Below are 16451 nucleotides of genomic sequence, written 5' to 3'. Positions count from 1 at the left end.
AAAGCTAAAAATAAAGATTAAAAAAAAATATAAATGGCTATCCAAAACCTTAAAATACATAAAATTGGTATTCATGTTAATTAATAACTAATTATATAAATTTGTAATTAATAATTTTATCTAAATGTATTAGTTACTAAACAATAGTTTAATGTTAATTAATTATTAATTAAATAAATAAAAAATTGCACAAAATTTTATTAAATAATTTAAAATTTGAAATATAACTTTATTCATTAATTAGTTATTAAATAATTATATATAAATTTATCTAATTATAAGCAATATATAAATGAATTATTTTATTTTAGTTAATTAAATTATTAAAACAAAATAAACTAAAACCACCAACCGATCTCCTTCTTCCCGCTCTGCCCAAAACCCTAGCTTATATCCCTCTGCCTCCCGGTTCGCCTGAAACCGTCGACTTTATGAACGAACCTTCGTGTTACCGTCGCCATCATAGCTAGCTGGGAAGGCAACGACGGGTTCATGGTTTACAGAGGCCTCTGAAACTCTCATCTTCCTCCTCCTTCCGCTCCGCTCCTACCAGAAACCTTGGAGAAAGGTAACACTCGTTTTTGTCCCCCTTCTGCCGGCCTTCACGCGCCTTAGCTTCTCTAAATCTTGTAAATTAGTCTTCCAACGGGATTTACTAGATTCTGGATTTAAGGCAAAACAGATTCTTTTTTTGCAATTTGGCATAAATCCTGCTTTAAACCTGCAACCAAACAGTCCCTAAGGATGACTAGTTGTTAATTTATCTCCCCCATCAAAATCAATATATGGAACATAATAATTACTGATGTCTTGTAAATCGTGACAAGTCATATTTGTGTTTGCCGATGGTAATCCGAATCTCGCATTTAGGCATTTGCTTTATAGTTGCATGCCATTTATCTGATGTAATGCTTGTAATGAATGTGATGAATTTCATGTTACTTGCATACAAATCTATAGATTGATATTTCAGGTGAATGTTTCTCATTCAATGCTTGTTAATATGTTTTCGCCGCTAAGAGATTGTTCACGTAAAATTTTGGTTTTTAATAATAGAAAATAAAGTAGGCACCTTGCATCATATGTGATTTGATAGTTTTTTTAGCATATTGAATCTGCCTCTTCATGAATTCTTGTTATTATTGCTTGTATTATATATTATACATACAATTTCAGATAAATTTGTCATCTGAATATTGATTTACCTTTTTTTGTTACCTGTACAATTAGCACTGCTTATTGAGTTTAGTGCTGCTCATTATTTTTATTATTGTTTTACATTTGGAGAACTTGTTTTACTCACCCATAAAACTGTTTAATGTGAAGTTATCTTCTCATTATTGCAAGTTTAATGACTGTATGATCCGCTATCATTTAATTCATATTGTCTTCTATGGAGCTTTATGGGTGTTCCATTAGTATATTTTCAATGTGGTTATGGGGTTTTGATTCATAGGATGAATGGATGTAATAGTTAACTCTTTTATACTATTTGGTGGATAAATTGCATGGATGTTGTTTTAATTTTGCAGCTCTGATGTTTTAATGTGGTGGATAAGTTGTATATGAATTGTGGAGGTGATATTTTGATTTATGCAAATTTATGAAGTCACACTATCTATTCGTGGTGTTGCCACCATATTCACAACCATATTCAGGACAGCTGGACAATACGTGATAGGGAAAGGTTGAAATGGAGGTTGTTGGTGCCAGCGACGAAGGATCAAAAATCATACACAAGAGGACCTCTTGTTTCGAAGTCTTAGATGGTGTGCCGATCTTAACATTTGATCCCTCTGTGGAGAACTTCCTTGCTATTATGGAAGTTATCTCAGAGTTATGCAATGAAACTAAAGAGGAGAGCTTTGAGACAAGTGAGATTGAACGGTTCAATTCCATGATAGTTTTTGTGAGGTAAAAGTTTCTCTCTACGCATTACTTAGAAAATTAAATGATTAAAAAAGCTTACTTTCTCATATCCCTTTGTGTTTCCTTAAAAAATCATAATTGCCATGGTAAGAACTAGATGAAAGTGATTTATAAGTTTCAAATTGCAACCTGTTTTTCTCTTGAATCCTTACACGATGCACTGAATTCATTTTTCTTAATTTGTTTTTCATGGCAATAAAAAGAATCTGCAACACTGTCACACTAAGGTTTTAATGCAACCGTACTTTACCACCTTGTTTGATTTAGGGGTTGTCATCCTATGATTATTATTTAGTACATTAAAATTTCTTATTCTTAACCAAATCCACTTTTTATTAATTTAATTCTTTGTATTTTAACGTGCAAATTGCTGATAATTTCATTATTTATTTTCTTTCTAACCAACACATTTTTTGTTTTTTTAAATATAAAATGTGTAATTTCTTCCATTTCTAATTATAAAAGGTGTGTAAGTGATCGTCGTTGTAAGTTTTCAACAATCTTGTGGTAGTTTTGCTTATGGGTTTTGATAGACATAAGCTTCTATGATCCAATTTATGGATGTGTTTTAGTTTTGGGGGTTAGTAACCACATGATGGGTATGTGCATGTGCTTGGATGCGTATGCTATTGTTTAGATGCATTCATTCCTCTTGCTCAAATTCTGCAAAATCATTCTTTCATGGATGCGGTGCATTTAGGGAAGTCTTCAATGTGATTTGCTAGCATTTAACTTGTGCTTGTGTGCGTGTCTTAGCCCCCTTTGACTTGTATGCTGCATTTGAATATAGTTAATTCAAGATTACAAGCTGGGAGGATTTGGTTTCGCGTCTTCTCTCAAGCATCTGTCACATGTTTTTGCCATGCATGGGGTAGAAGTAAAAAAAAAATACAAGTTATTAAATGATAAATTTATAGCAAATAATAATATGATCAAATAACTCCACATGATTCCAAAATATTTGTAAGTCACAAATATAAATCGAATTTTCATGGGAATTCTGTCATCATCAACTCTGCACAAAATCTGCTATTCATGTTCATAACTGATCAAATGCCAGATGTGATATTATTCTTTTAAAGCACCATAAATTATGCTACCTAATGCTATAATTTACTAAGTAGTCGTCCAACTGTCAAGCAACTTACTAGATTGCATAGCCATATACTCAGAAGAAAAAGTCCAATAAAAGCCAGCAACTATTGCTCTTAATAATATTTGCTCTTTGCTGTGCAGAGAATGGAAGCAATTTTATTTCTGTGAATGGATGCCATTTCATTGCAAGTCAAAAACAGTCAATTTTACCTATCAGACTGAATCTGCTGAGGCAAAAGATGCCATTAATGGGATAAAGTTACCTCAATTTTCATCAGCAGCTGTTCCAAAGAACGATTTCAATTTGGTAATTATATCTTCTTATTGTTTATTATTATTACAGAGCATTGCAGAAATTTCTATTAATGATTACTTTCTGCTCTATTTTTACAAAACGTTTTTTGCCTCATGATGCAGGTGGATAAATTACCTAGTACAGGATCAACATTTGAAAAGTATGCGCTCTAGACTGAATGGATCCCTTCATCATTGTTTGCTATGAATTTTCGTATGTTTGCCATATTAGCTTTTCCTACCTAACAAACTTATCATATCAGTCTTTTTGCTATTTTGAAAACTGTACTTTTCAAATTAAAACTCTAGCCAATAGTGGTGGTTTAGTAATGCACAGCTCAAATTTTTTCCTTCCCTTTTGTTCCTTCTGTTCTATCTCCATGAAAATCATTTTTTGTTGATTAATGTTGTGCTTTGGTGGCAATGACAAGTTGACACGTTTCAATATGTTGGCACTTATAAGAAAGCTTGATTTTGAAAAGATTTAGTATTCAAATGAATTGTAAGTCTTAATGTATTAGGGCTTTATTTGGTAAAACTTTCTTCGTATTTGCATCCAGACCACTAGTCACAATTCTGATTTGTTCACAAAACGTGCAATTCAAATTCCAACACTCCACATGCGCTAACTCTATTGCTTGATAATTATGAACAACACATTTGTAATCTCTTCCTTATCGTGAAGGTACCGATGACTTTATTTCATAGAAAGTAATGGAACTACAATACAACATCAACAAATAAATACTAAAGTTGGAAAAAACACGATGATTATGAAGGGCACCTATTTTCCTGATTATCTCTTAGCATTTTTCCATAAATTAACTCGAACTGTTTGTTTAGGAAAATTTTTGTTGTGCTTGTAGGAAAAGTGGCATTAAAATTCCTAAACTATGTGGTCTTTCTTCATTTTTTCCATTCTTTTTAAACGTCCTCTAATTACAACTGCTTGCAAGTTGCTTATTTTTTAATTTAATTTTTGTAGTTGATATTTTATTGATTGACAAATATCAAAAGCAAAGTACTGATTTGGTGACTTTGACCTTTCTCTTGTGCTATTTTCTTGCTTGGAAATATTCTCTGATTGTTGGTTGTAGTTGCAAACATCAGCTACTGGATAATTCACTTCTCCATGAATTTTTCTCATTTGTTTTCCCTAAAATAATGAAGTCTTCTGTTCATGCTCACATGTTGGTTGTAGTTGCAAACATAAGCTACTGGATAATTCACTTGTCCATGAATTTTTCTCATTTGTCTTCCCTAAAATAATGAAGTCTTCTGTTCATGCTCACTCTGAATTCTCTTTTAACTTTTTTCAGCAGTTTTTATATTTGTCTCTTCCTAAGATGATAGTTCTCTTTTTCCTAAGATGTGTTTGCTTATGACATTTCTTTTAAAATAGTTGCTTATAATGTAAGAGGAGGTGCATGGTTTTCTATTTTTGAAACCATCAGGTGTGAGTGTTGCATATGGGTATCATGGAGAGTTTCATACTTCCAGTTTTCTTAGTTCCCTGCATTACCGTAATTCAGTGCATCAATTTTGATACACATCAAAATGTGAGCGATATACCTTATGAGTTGGCCTTTGGATGTAGATACTAAGGCTATTTAAGGTCCTGTTTGGGATCTTTTTCTGTTTTTTATTTTATTTTATTTTTTTGAAAGAAAAAAGAAAAAAAAAGTGTTTGTTTATTCGTTTTTTTTAATTTTTTTTTAAAACACATGAGGCATGTTTCCAAAACATAAAAAATATATAAATTGTGTTTTCCCTATTTCAAAAACATCTTTTCGGAGCTATGCCTTAAAATCGAGCCTCTCCTCTTGCTACTCATCTTCGATTCTTTGTTTTGTTCCTTCCTCTTCTCCTCCGGCCGATCCTTCCTCTTCTCCTCCGGCTTGCGATCTCCCATTGTAGCTCCTTCGGCTTGCATCAACGAGTCTCACGAGATGGTCATCCGATGCAAATTTCTCACGTCAATGAGTCCCTCATGATCGCATCACGCCAGCCTCCATGTCAACATGTCTCATGCGAGTATAGCATTTTCTTAAAAAAATTATAAAATACCCGATCAAACATGTTTTGTATTTTTAATTTTAAAAAACAGATAAATTATAGCAGTATCAAACATGTTTTCTAGATACAAAAATAAAAACAAAACAAAAATAAAATAGACTAAAAAAATAATAGAAAACAAAAAGTGATTCCAGATAGGCTCTAATGTTTTTTGCTAAGCTATCTTTGTTGCAATTCATTATTAAATGATTTTACTAGTTTTTCCCCTGCTAGTCGATGGATATGTTGTAAAATTAAAGTGGCGTAATGTTGCAGTGATGATTTTGTATTGCATGTTGGAGGATCTGTTTGGGCTATGGATTGGTGTCCCAGGCTTTATGAAAACATTGGCTGTGATGTTAAGTGTGAGGTAATCTCAATTGCTCAATGGTCCTTATGCCCATTTTTTTTATAAAATTTGCAGTTTTTTAAATTTCATAAATGTTGCAATTTCCAGTTTCCGGTGTTTTCTGTGTAGTTTGTGAAGCCTTTTAAGAACAAAAAAAAAAAAAAAAAAAAAAAAGGGGTTTGCTGGTACCGTTTTTGGAGCCCTTTTAGAACAAAAAAAAAAAAAAAGGTGTTTGCTGGTATCTTTTGCTCAGATCTGTTGCAAATTTTTGCTAATATTACCTAAAAAAAAAATGAAAATTCAAACATTGTCTCTGATACATTATTATTTCAGTTTAATTTGAAAAAGAAGTTGAAATATACTAAATGAGTAATTATGCTTCTGCAAAATATTTATAAGTTAAATGCAGATGATTAACATTTGGAAAATGAAGTTATTTGAGTGTGCCATGACCTGGCCTTGGTGGCTTGAAATTTTCTAAGCGGAGAACCATGAGTCTGGCTGTGAAATTGAATTTTTAATTACTATTGTTAACTAGTAATTATTAAAAAATTCGAAAGGGCTCTAATGAAAAGAATTAAAATTAATACAATTAGAAATTTACCTTACTTTATGCTGACCTCATCTACTATACATATTTTCTTTCTAACTACTTATTTTTGTTATAAATTTATAACCTGAAAATATTATTTTAAATCATAGTGAGCTATCAACAACCAATGATTATTCATATTTCTAAATCATAATTACGTAATGAAGGAGAAAAGAACATGCGTGCTAGTTGAAAATAATGAATCAATATAAACATAATTGACATTTTATGATTCTATTATTAACCATAAAAATATTTGAAATATCCCACGATACGACATATTTTCTGAACTATTTCATTTACAGAAATCACGTGAATAACATCTAAATTATACCAATCAAGGTATTTTAATATCAATTCTAATTTTTAATTTACACATACATGTACCTTGTCGTCCCCAACTAATTATAAGTGGGTGAATTCTATCAGTCATTATGCACTGGATCTGACTTATAATATTAAAAAGTAGATGATTCAAAACAAAATTTTGCAATTGAATTAAGTATTATCTATAACATTCATGTAATGGGTCTTGTAAAAGAAAAAATACTACTTAAACTTAGAAGTAAGAACACTCACTTGAACTTTAATGTGCAAGTATTATATTTCCTTCTCACTCTCCTTCTTAACTCTTTAAAATTTTTGTATTTCTATAACGTAATTAAAGAATAAAATACTTATGAAAATATATTTGCTTAAGATCTTACTTTTTATTAAATTTGATCTATATTTAATAGATTTTACTAGTAGTCATTTAACATCTAAGAGGCTCCTTTAATTCTTCATTTATTTGAACAAATTTATAATTATCAACCTATAAGTAACTAAAATGATAAATCATTACATTTAATCTTTAATTTTATTTGACAATAAATTATTATTATTTTTTTTTTTCGTGTTACAATCATTCCTTAATTCTTTTGGCGGGATGTATGACCTATATCTTAAACATACATAAATTCTTGGAGATTTTAATCCTTAAGACTACTATGATAAAAATACAACTTTTAAATCCTCAAATTATTTACAGTGATTTTATTTGTCGTATAACGACTTGTAAAATAATCCCTCATAAAATTTTTTAATTAACTCACTAATCTAGCTTCAGTAAATCTTAGATTTGTATTAGAAATATTATTTTTTAATAATTAATCCATTAATAATTTTTCAATGAGTTATTTCTCTTAAATTTATTTCACAAATTTGTTCTAATTTCAACTTACTTTATATTTATTTTAAAAATATAAATTTTTTTTAAATCTGACAATGAAGTTCATTGAATTTCTACGAATTGTAAAAACCGTACTAATCTTTCCTTTTCTTTCTTCAGATTGCTCATGTATCATTACTGATTAAGAAAAAACATAACAAACTATAATATAGATGCAAACCACCAAAATAATAAAAAAGATATGTATTTTTTTAATTTATGGGGCTTTAAATAGTGCATGTTAGAAATATATCTTTTATAAACCTAAACCAATATTTGTTGTGATTTTTAAAGCAAATTATTTTTGCGGGTTACAATTATTTTCTTCGTATGTGCCCATTGCTTTACTGTTTGTTATGTTATTTAGTTAAGATTGCAACTAATGATTGTATTTATTTTTCAATTTTTATTCTTTTGTATTCAAAATATATTATTTTATATTATCATAAAAAAATGATCTTAATTTATTAGGATTAAATGGAAATATGACACTAAATAGGATGCAATGGAGGAGAAGGATTCATGTAGCCGACCCCACTTGGTGGGATTAAGGCTTTATTGTTGTTATTGTTGTTGTATATTGCCATTAACTTCCATGTGTTTTGATGTTTAGTATCTTGCAATTGCTGCTCACCCTACTGGTTCTGAGTATCACAAGATTGGCGAACAATTGACTGGAAGAGGTTTCATTCAAATATGGTGCTTTCTGCATTTGGTTGACAAGGAGGAATCACTTAATCCTAAAGTTGTGCGTCGCAGACGGGAACATAACAAGAAGGGTAATGAGGATTCTTGTGTACCAAAATGTAGTGTAAAGCGTAGAACTACTGCTCCTTCAATTCCTGATGAGATTATTGAAGGTAGTAATATTGCGGTTATAGACGGTCCATATGGGCCATTCTCGTTGAGAGAAAATGCCATCTCAAATGAGTGCTGCATGTCCAATGAATTTTACACGAATGAGGAACTTAAGAACTCATATAGTGCAGGTAATTTAGGTGGCAATAAGCAAGTATTTGATTATATTGATAATCCCATTGATGAGGCAGGAAAGAGTAGAGGGAGGCCTAGAAAATCCTCTGATGCAAACACACCAAGACCCAGAGGAAGACCAAGGAAGTATCCAATCTCAAGTTCTAATGAGTCTGGAGTTATCCATGGTGACCAGCATTCATCATCACTTTTCACTACAGGCGATATTGGGACTTTGAGCAGATCTAGTCCTATTTCAATTGGAAATTACATAGATAAAGCAAGAAACAGTAGAGGGAGGCCTAGAAAATCCTCTGATGCAAAGACACCGAGACCCAGAGGAAGACCAAGGAAGTATCCAATTTTAAGTTCTAATGGGTGTGGAGTTACCCATGATGACAAACATTCATCATCACTTTTCACTACAGGCGATATTGGGACTTTGAGTAGGTCTAATCCTATTTCAGTTGGAAGTTGCATCGAGAATTTCCAGAAGGGAATTAATGGTGTGAGTGATCTGAATGAGCAAGGGGAAACACTTCCTTGTAGTGTAATGCCAATACATGATGTCTGTTCTCAGTTTCATGTTGACAATTCTGATATTCCGCAAGTTTCCTTTCTTCCACCTGGTTCAAATGCAAAGGTTGGATCATTTTCTTCAGGGCTGAGGAGGTATAGGGAGAGTTCAATTCCAAGTGAGCACAGTATTGTTCAACTATCTCAGAACTTATTAACGTTGCCTACTTCAACAGTATCTGAGACTTCAAGAAAAGGTGTTGTGACAGAGAAGGCTTCAAAGGAAGTTTTCAAAGATGTTGGATGTGGTATGGAATCTTGTTTAACGGATTGGAATAGTGAAGTTAATGATGGAGCCATCATCATTTATGATGACAATGATCAGGCTATTAAAACAAATGGTGGGTTAAATAGTGTGATGGTTTTGAGGTTTAAGTTGCATATAAGCTTGAAAAATAAATTAAATTGGAATCTCTCTTTTATTTTAGGTTCATCACCTATCAGAGAAAATCATTATTTGGAGGGCAGTGTTCTACCTAGTCATGTTGATGATTGTCAAAAAATTGTTGCAGTAACTGAGAATTTAGTTCAAGATCACTCTTTTATTCCTGAAGGTATTGCTCTTCCTAGGTTAGTGTTATCCCTTGCTCACAATGGAAAAGTTGCTTGGGATATGAAATGGAGACCTTTTGATACAGTTGATATAAATGCCAAACTACATCTGGGCTATCTAGCTGTTTTGTTGGGTAATGGTTCCTTGGAAGTGTATGTTTCTATCCATTTCTCCAGTCTTCTTTTACATGTTTTAAACATAGGCATGACACTAATCTAATATCTTTTCCTAATTTTCTCCAAAATAGATATGTTGATTCTTTCATTCATATTGAAGTTTCTAGCTTATTTGAAGTATGTCATGGCATAGCCACAATTGAACAGATACTTGGATTAATAATTTTGTAGTTTAAATTCATTTTAGAATTTATTGATGATAATTCACTTTTTTCAAATTGAATAGCTAAGGGTGATGCCATACCAAAGATTAATATTTTGCAATCTGATTCATGTTTTATTTTTTAGTGACAGAAGCTGCCAGAATTTTTGATAAATGATAAAGAAAGATTATTAATCCAACTATGATAAAATGACATAGCCACAGTTGGTTGCATGTCGTATTATATGGGTTAAATGTTGGCGTTCACCTATGGTCTATCAAAATGATCGGTCTTCTTTCACAACTATGATAAAAATACCGTTTTTTAATCTGTTCATGCTGCTAGTAGCTTGATGGGAAGAACCGTCTTACTATAGTAGTTTGTATTTGCAGTTTTATACTATTGGGTAAAATACTGTTGACTTTTCTTACTATAGTAGTTTGGATTTGCAGTTTTATACTATTGGGTAAAATACTGTTGACTTGTGTATAAATGTACAATGTTTTTAGTACTATTATTATCTAATCGTTATCTTCTATATGCAAAAAAACATCGCTCTTCTCCACCCTAGCATTCAGGTGCCTTTTATTAATTAATATCTTATTCTATTTTCATGAGCAGGTGGGAAGTTCCAGTTCATGGCTTGGTCAAGCTCTTATATACTGGTTGTCACAGTAAGGGTACTGATCCTCGCTTTTTGAAATTGCAACCTGTATTCAAATGCTCGAAGCTGAAGTTTGGACAAAGGCAAAGGTGAGCTTACTGGAACGTGGCAGTCAACTTTCACTTTTTTTCTCACCTCAGTTTTGATAGTTTAACCTTTTAATTATCATCACTTGCATTTCATGATCTTAACTCTATGAACAAGTGAAAAATCACTTGTTCAAAGTGATTTTTTTTTTGTATCCCTGATGATGTACATATTGACCTTCTGTGAAGTTAGATAAGATATACAAGCTGAATGTTTGGACGGAGAACAATGTGTATGTCTCTGGCATTGCTTTTTTCCTTTTTTAAGCTTTTATGATTGTTCCTCGTAACAATATTTTTTAGATGGAAATTAGGTTTGTCCATCATTGCTTGGCATGTGATGACATGATTTTGTTTTATTACTAAGGCATTTATATAACAAATAATATCAATTAAAAATCTTTGAAGGGGGAAAAAAATTTTGAAGTGAAAATGCAGTTGCTATTATATAAATTTTCAATCAAGGATCATTGTTGATCCATTTAATCTATTTATCATAGATGTGCTTATAATAAATTATAATAATGAAATATTTTGGAGTATATTTGTTGTAGATGACAAGCCTAATTTTATTTTTTATTTTTATTAGTTTTGAAGGTAAGAACAATAGGGAAAAAATTAAAAGACAAGGGGATTGGGAGTAGTAGAATGGCTTCCAAATATATGATATGGGATTTAATAGATGTGAAAATTAGTAATATTATAATACTAAGGAAATTACACTAAAGCACGATTAGTACATCTTGAATTATTTATATAGTATTTTTAAAAGAAAGGCATATAGATAATGAAGCTACTAGCTACCTATGAAAATAAATTCTTATATTAAAAACAAACGGGAGTTATGAGGATGTTGTGGTAAGAAGATATCCAATAGTGTAAGAAATAGTGTCTAACAATCATATATGACTGCTTATGTTTGTGGGTGTTACTTTTTGGTGATAAAATATATCCCCGACTACCAACTTGAGTTTGAAAAGAATAACATAAAGATGGATGTTTGATCAAAGTTAAAGAAGGGCAGGGCACAAGATGACCATGTTAGAGGGTATTGGAGTAGCATATGGAAGTAAAAGTATATTCGCACAAACGAGATAAGATATATATATATATATATATATATATGTTTAAAAACAGAATTTACATGCAAGGAACATGAAAAAAAAGATAGATTGAAAACATGACTAGAAGTTATGCAAAGGGATTGATATAAATTGGAGTGAACAACACATGAACACCCTTGGATGTAAGGTAAAACATGTTTTATAAATAAACAAAATATAGTGATTATTCAACCAACTCATGTAAGATATGATTTTAAGCAAGAATTCTATCAATATTTTTGTTGATCAAAGGGTAAACTCATATATTGTATAGATTTTCACTTTAACCTTCATTCTATGGAAGAAAATAAGTTGATTTCACCTTTTTCTTTTGAAAATTCATTATCTAATTTTGGAAACATATTTATTTACTTTTGTATGATGAAATGTAAACAATAGTTTTGTTCCTCACCTTGAGTTAATCAATTACAAATTTGTATAGACATGCTTCCCATTATGCATTAACATATGCGGTTCTCTGTTATTTGAGCTTAATTTATTTGTTTCTTACTTGGTTTAAGAAGTTATACTTTGTTGACTTTTGATTATATAGATCTTTGTTGCAATGCAACAATAATTTGATTGTAGTGACCGTTTCATTCTTAGTCCGTTAAACTGACATTTTTCTATTTTCCTTGTCTTGCGAGAATGTTGTGCAAATTCTACGATGACATGGATTGAGAAGTGGGATTGTTGAAGTAAATTTTCAATATATTTTAAAAGAATAAAAGAGATAGCAAATATTAGTTAGTTATGTTTAATATTGCAAAGAGATTCAGGATCCATCTGTGGTGAATACTACTATCCCTGAAGTAATAGAGATTTTGTGAAAAAAATCAACCTTTTTAAAGTTTTTGCGGGTAGTATGGCCTTTTTTCTTCTAAAAAATTTGCGAAGAAGCTATATTATATCTAACACACTTCAGTAGTTTTGGTTGTAAAATACAGGCCACTGAATAAAGTTCTAAGAAGTAGTAAGAAGTTTGCAGTCAACTAAAGTGTTACAGTTGCTTCAAAGATAAAGCTATGAAACACATGACTTAGAGGCCTTCTTTATCATTATGCATTCTACATTTATGTAATTCTGTCCTCTTGTTTCCTCTAATATTAAACCCATGAGTGATTTATTTCAAAATAAAATTTCTCGAGGGATTCTATTGTTTTTTGCTTGTCCCTCTTCTCTTGGTTTTATCATTTAGCAATGACTAAATCTTTGAGCTGTGTATTTTGGAGAAAAAATTGATAAGACTTTATTTTGTACTCCATAGATATTTATAACTACTTGGGCTTCATTCTTTTCATTCTTTGACATTTATTATATTAATGCTGCCCCAAAATTTTCATATTGTTTTTGGTGCTCCATTTCTTCCATATTGAAAATTATTTGAACTGTTTTAATAGTAGTTATTGTTCTCCAAGCCTACATTTAAATTCTTTAAATTTTTGGTAATAGCGGAGAGGATCCATTAAAGTTCACGATGTAAAAAAAATAAATAAACTGAATTCCATATGCAAACATTCAATACATCCTTAATTCTTCTTCATTGTGTAGAATTACCAGATATTTTTTCAGTCAAGTTATAAACGGGATTCGGATGTGTAATCATAATGCTTAAGAGTTTACTTTTAGGTTGTCTTTTGTGCGGAGTAGGAAAATTTAGTTTCAATAAGCTTGTTTTAAATTCTTTTTGTGAAAATGTATGTCATGTGTACTGTTAGATCGGGCATTCAATTGGTGCTTGTTGCATGCTCCAATTGACCTTGTTGCAAGCAAGATTCTATCCCATGTGGCTGAATTTGGCTTGTAATGACAATTTGTTACTTCAAAAAATATGAATTCTTGTAGAATTTAGTTTCATATCCAATGACATGTCTTCAATCACGACTTTTTTGTACTTGCATCGAAGTAAATGTTGATCGCTCACAAGAAATGGCATATTTATTTAGATTTTTTATGTGTTTTTTGTCTATTTGTATCCGTGAATTTATCTATATGCATCTAATTAAAATTCACCAGCAGATGTTTGTTTATTCCACATTTGCTGCATATTGAGAAGTAATACCGATCTATCGGGAAATTCTGTGGGCTTGTTATCGTAACTAATTTTGCATATGAACTTTGATTTAACATGTACCAAATATGCTTTTACTTTCATTCCCTACAGTCTTTTAACATTACATAACTCAATAGCTCTTTATCACTTTGCTATACAGCATTCCTCTTGCATTGGAGTGGTCTCCTTCAGCCTCTCGTGATTTAATTTTAGCCGGATGCCATGATGGAACGGTAAAGTTTTTATATTCTTTCATAGACAATTTTGGACATTAAGTTCAGGTCACTTTATCATTATTGATTGCTTATGTTCATTGAAATAAAAGTGCATCACCAAATTAATGTCTTGTAAATGAATTTCTAGAACGTAATTGCTTGTAATAATTGAAATACTTGTTTTAATAGGTTTTTGTTTTATAAGAATCCGTGAAATTTGCCTTGCAGTTGGACATTGCGGCCCATATGGTCCTTAGCCCCTTGATGAAATCATGGGCACTCATGGTTAAATCTCGGCATGGGTTGACTAAATGAATACCCAGATATTCATTTTACCTGTGTCTTGCATTATGCACCATATTTCAACAAGCTCCTTTCTTAGCCACTTTATTGATCATCATTTCCATTTTTTAAATTTCACGATTTGAAAGTTTTTCTGTCATGTAAATGTTTAGTTATAACGGAACTTATTATTTTTTTTTTCTTAGGTTGCCCTGTGGAAGTTCTGTTCAAAGCTTTCCTCTGAAGGTGAAAAGAAGTAATCTGACTGATTGAGATTATAATGTTTCTGTGCTTAATTCCTTTCAAAGAAATAACCTTTTTTGGTTTCTTTCTTGATGATTGGCTACTCTATTTTATTATTTGAGTAGTCAGAACTTCAATGTTTTTAAACAGATTATTATTTAACCATGCCAATTTTGTTGGCAGCTTTATTGCAAATTATATTCTTAGATTTATAATTATTTGTATATTAACTAATGAAACTCATCATTATTTCATGATCTAGATACAAAGCCCTTGCTATGCTTTACTGCTGACACGGTTCCTATACGATCTCTTGCTTGGGCTCCAGATGATAGGTAATTGTTCAATATATTGAATCTGGGTTAACTGTCAGAAAGCACACTATATTATGAGCTTTTAATGGCTCGCTGCATTTGGCAAAATTGCTATATTTTGCAAATACAAGTTTCTTATTATACACATTATATGAATTTCTCTTGTGAGTGATCAGGTCATCAGCTGCAGACCTGTCAAATATGCCAATCATTGTGATTTTTTGACACATGCATATATTACTAATCTGCCACCAAATTAAAAGAAAAGGAAGTAGCCGAATTTGCCTATTTTCTTCACGTAGCTCAGATAAACTTGCTTCAGCTTGATGTGGTTACATCCTTGAAAGTTACAAAAGTGGGTCACAATATTGATATTCTTTATTTAGCCAAAAAATGGGTTGGAACCGCAAAATGAGCATAATCAAATATATATATTGATTTGAGAAATTTCATGCACTATCATGCTTTTGATAACATCTTTAAAATTTTTAAACAGTTATATTCACAACATGTGAATGTTGAAACCCACCCTTCTTGTGGGAAGTACAGGTTAGAATTCATTATAAGAACATCAAGCAAAATAAAATTTTAATAGCAGCATAACAATTTAATTGGCTATAAGCATAAGAAAATGTGAACCAAAAAATTTGGTATTTTTAATAATGTACTTTAAATAAGTGATGAAATTTGAAAAATTTTTACATGAAAAACTTAAATGGTGAGATAAAAAAATTGCCTTGCTTTTTTTATTTTTCAGTGCTTCCATCATATATTCGAGAATTAATTATTTTATATCTTCAATAATCTCATCTATGTGAAATAGAAAGTTTGTTTTACGAATAATGACATACTAATCTAATTTCTAGAAATTAGATGAAGTAAGAATTGTTACATTAAAAAAATTCTAAAAAAATAATGTAAAGTAAGTGATACATAGATTAATATAAAATTTTGATTAGTTTAAAATGTAAAAATTTAATGGCAAATAAGATATATTTTTTTTTATTGATACCTAGGATTTTTTTACATTTCAAATCCATTTTTCATCATGATCGTTTATATTATGAATTGATTGCTCATGTGATTTTAGCTACAAAATGCCAAAAATAATGTAGTGATAGTATTATCTTATGAATGGCATAATGGGCTAATAGAAGTTCTACCACTGTTTATTAAAATTCAAATGATTCTGGCAAAATAAGGCCAAAAAACATATTAAGAAGGACAAAACTGTTAAAACAGAGTTCCTTGGCAGTCCTCTAGTTTTATCTATATGCATATTGCTAAATAACATAGCTTGTCTGACATTAGTTATAATATTTACCGATTGAAGTTTTAATGTTATTATCTTATTATATAGTACTCTTTGAGGCACTTCTTTAAACCATCAAAATTTACTCTAGAAGTTAGATTATCATCTATATCCATTTATAGGGTATTTTACATACGCCACACATTTCTTATGTACTTATATATCTAATGCTTAAACTTTCATATTGGCAAGTACACTTTGGGGTGTCGGCGCTTAAAAGGGGAAAAGTTAATGT

At 30.9% G+C, this 16451-nt stretch overlaps 1 protein-coding gene across 7 annotated transcripts in view; it reads left to right on the top strand.

Annotated features, from left to right (window-relative positions):
* Positions 1 to 364: 364 nt before the first annotated feature.
* LOC110024643 overlaps positions 365 to 16451 on the top strand; it is a 33265-nt gene continuing 17178 nt past the window's right edge. For 2 of the 7 annotated variants that reach the window (XM_020724729.1, XM_020724730.1), the window contains exons 1-11: positions 365 to 568; positions 1533 to 1914; positions 3166 to 3331; positions 3442 to 3479; positions 5650 to 5743; positions 8138 to 9413; positions 9501 to 9777; positions 10566 to 10697; positions 14011 to 14083; positions 14554 to 14593; positions 14853 to 14925. In XM_020724729.1, the coding sequence (XP_020580388.1) occupies positions 1694 to 1914; positions 3166 to 3331; positions 3442 to 3479; positions 5650 to 5743; positions 8138 to 9413; positions 9501 to 9777; positions 10566 to 10697; positions 14011 to 14083; positions 14554 to 14593; positions 14853 to 14925 (2390 nt within the window). In that variant the 5' untranslated portion in view covers positions 365 to 568; positions 1533 to 1693. Of the gene's footprint in view, positions 569 to 1532; positions 1915 to 3165; positions 3332 to 3441; positions 3533 to 5649; positions 5744 to 8137; positions 9414 to 9500; positions 9778 to 10565; positions 10698 to 14010; positions 14084 to 14553; positions 14594 to 14852; positions 14926 to 16451 lie in introns of those variants that run through there. The other 5 variants (XM_020724725.1, XM_020724727.1, XM_020724726.1 and 2 more) reach the window with 5 other exon arrangements.

Source organism: Phalaenopsis equestris, unplaced genomic scaffold (genome assembly GCF_001263595.1).
Source record: "Phalaenopsis equestris unplaced genomic scaffold, ASM126359v1 Scaffold000264, whole genome shotgun sequence".
Taxonomy (NCBI): Eukaryota; Viridiplantae; Streptophyta; class Magnoliopsida; order Asparagales; family Orchidaceae; genus Phalaenopsis; species Phalaenopsis equestris.
Note: the sequence above shows the minus strand (reverse complement) of the source record. Positions and strands in the feature narration are given on the sequence as shown.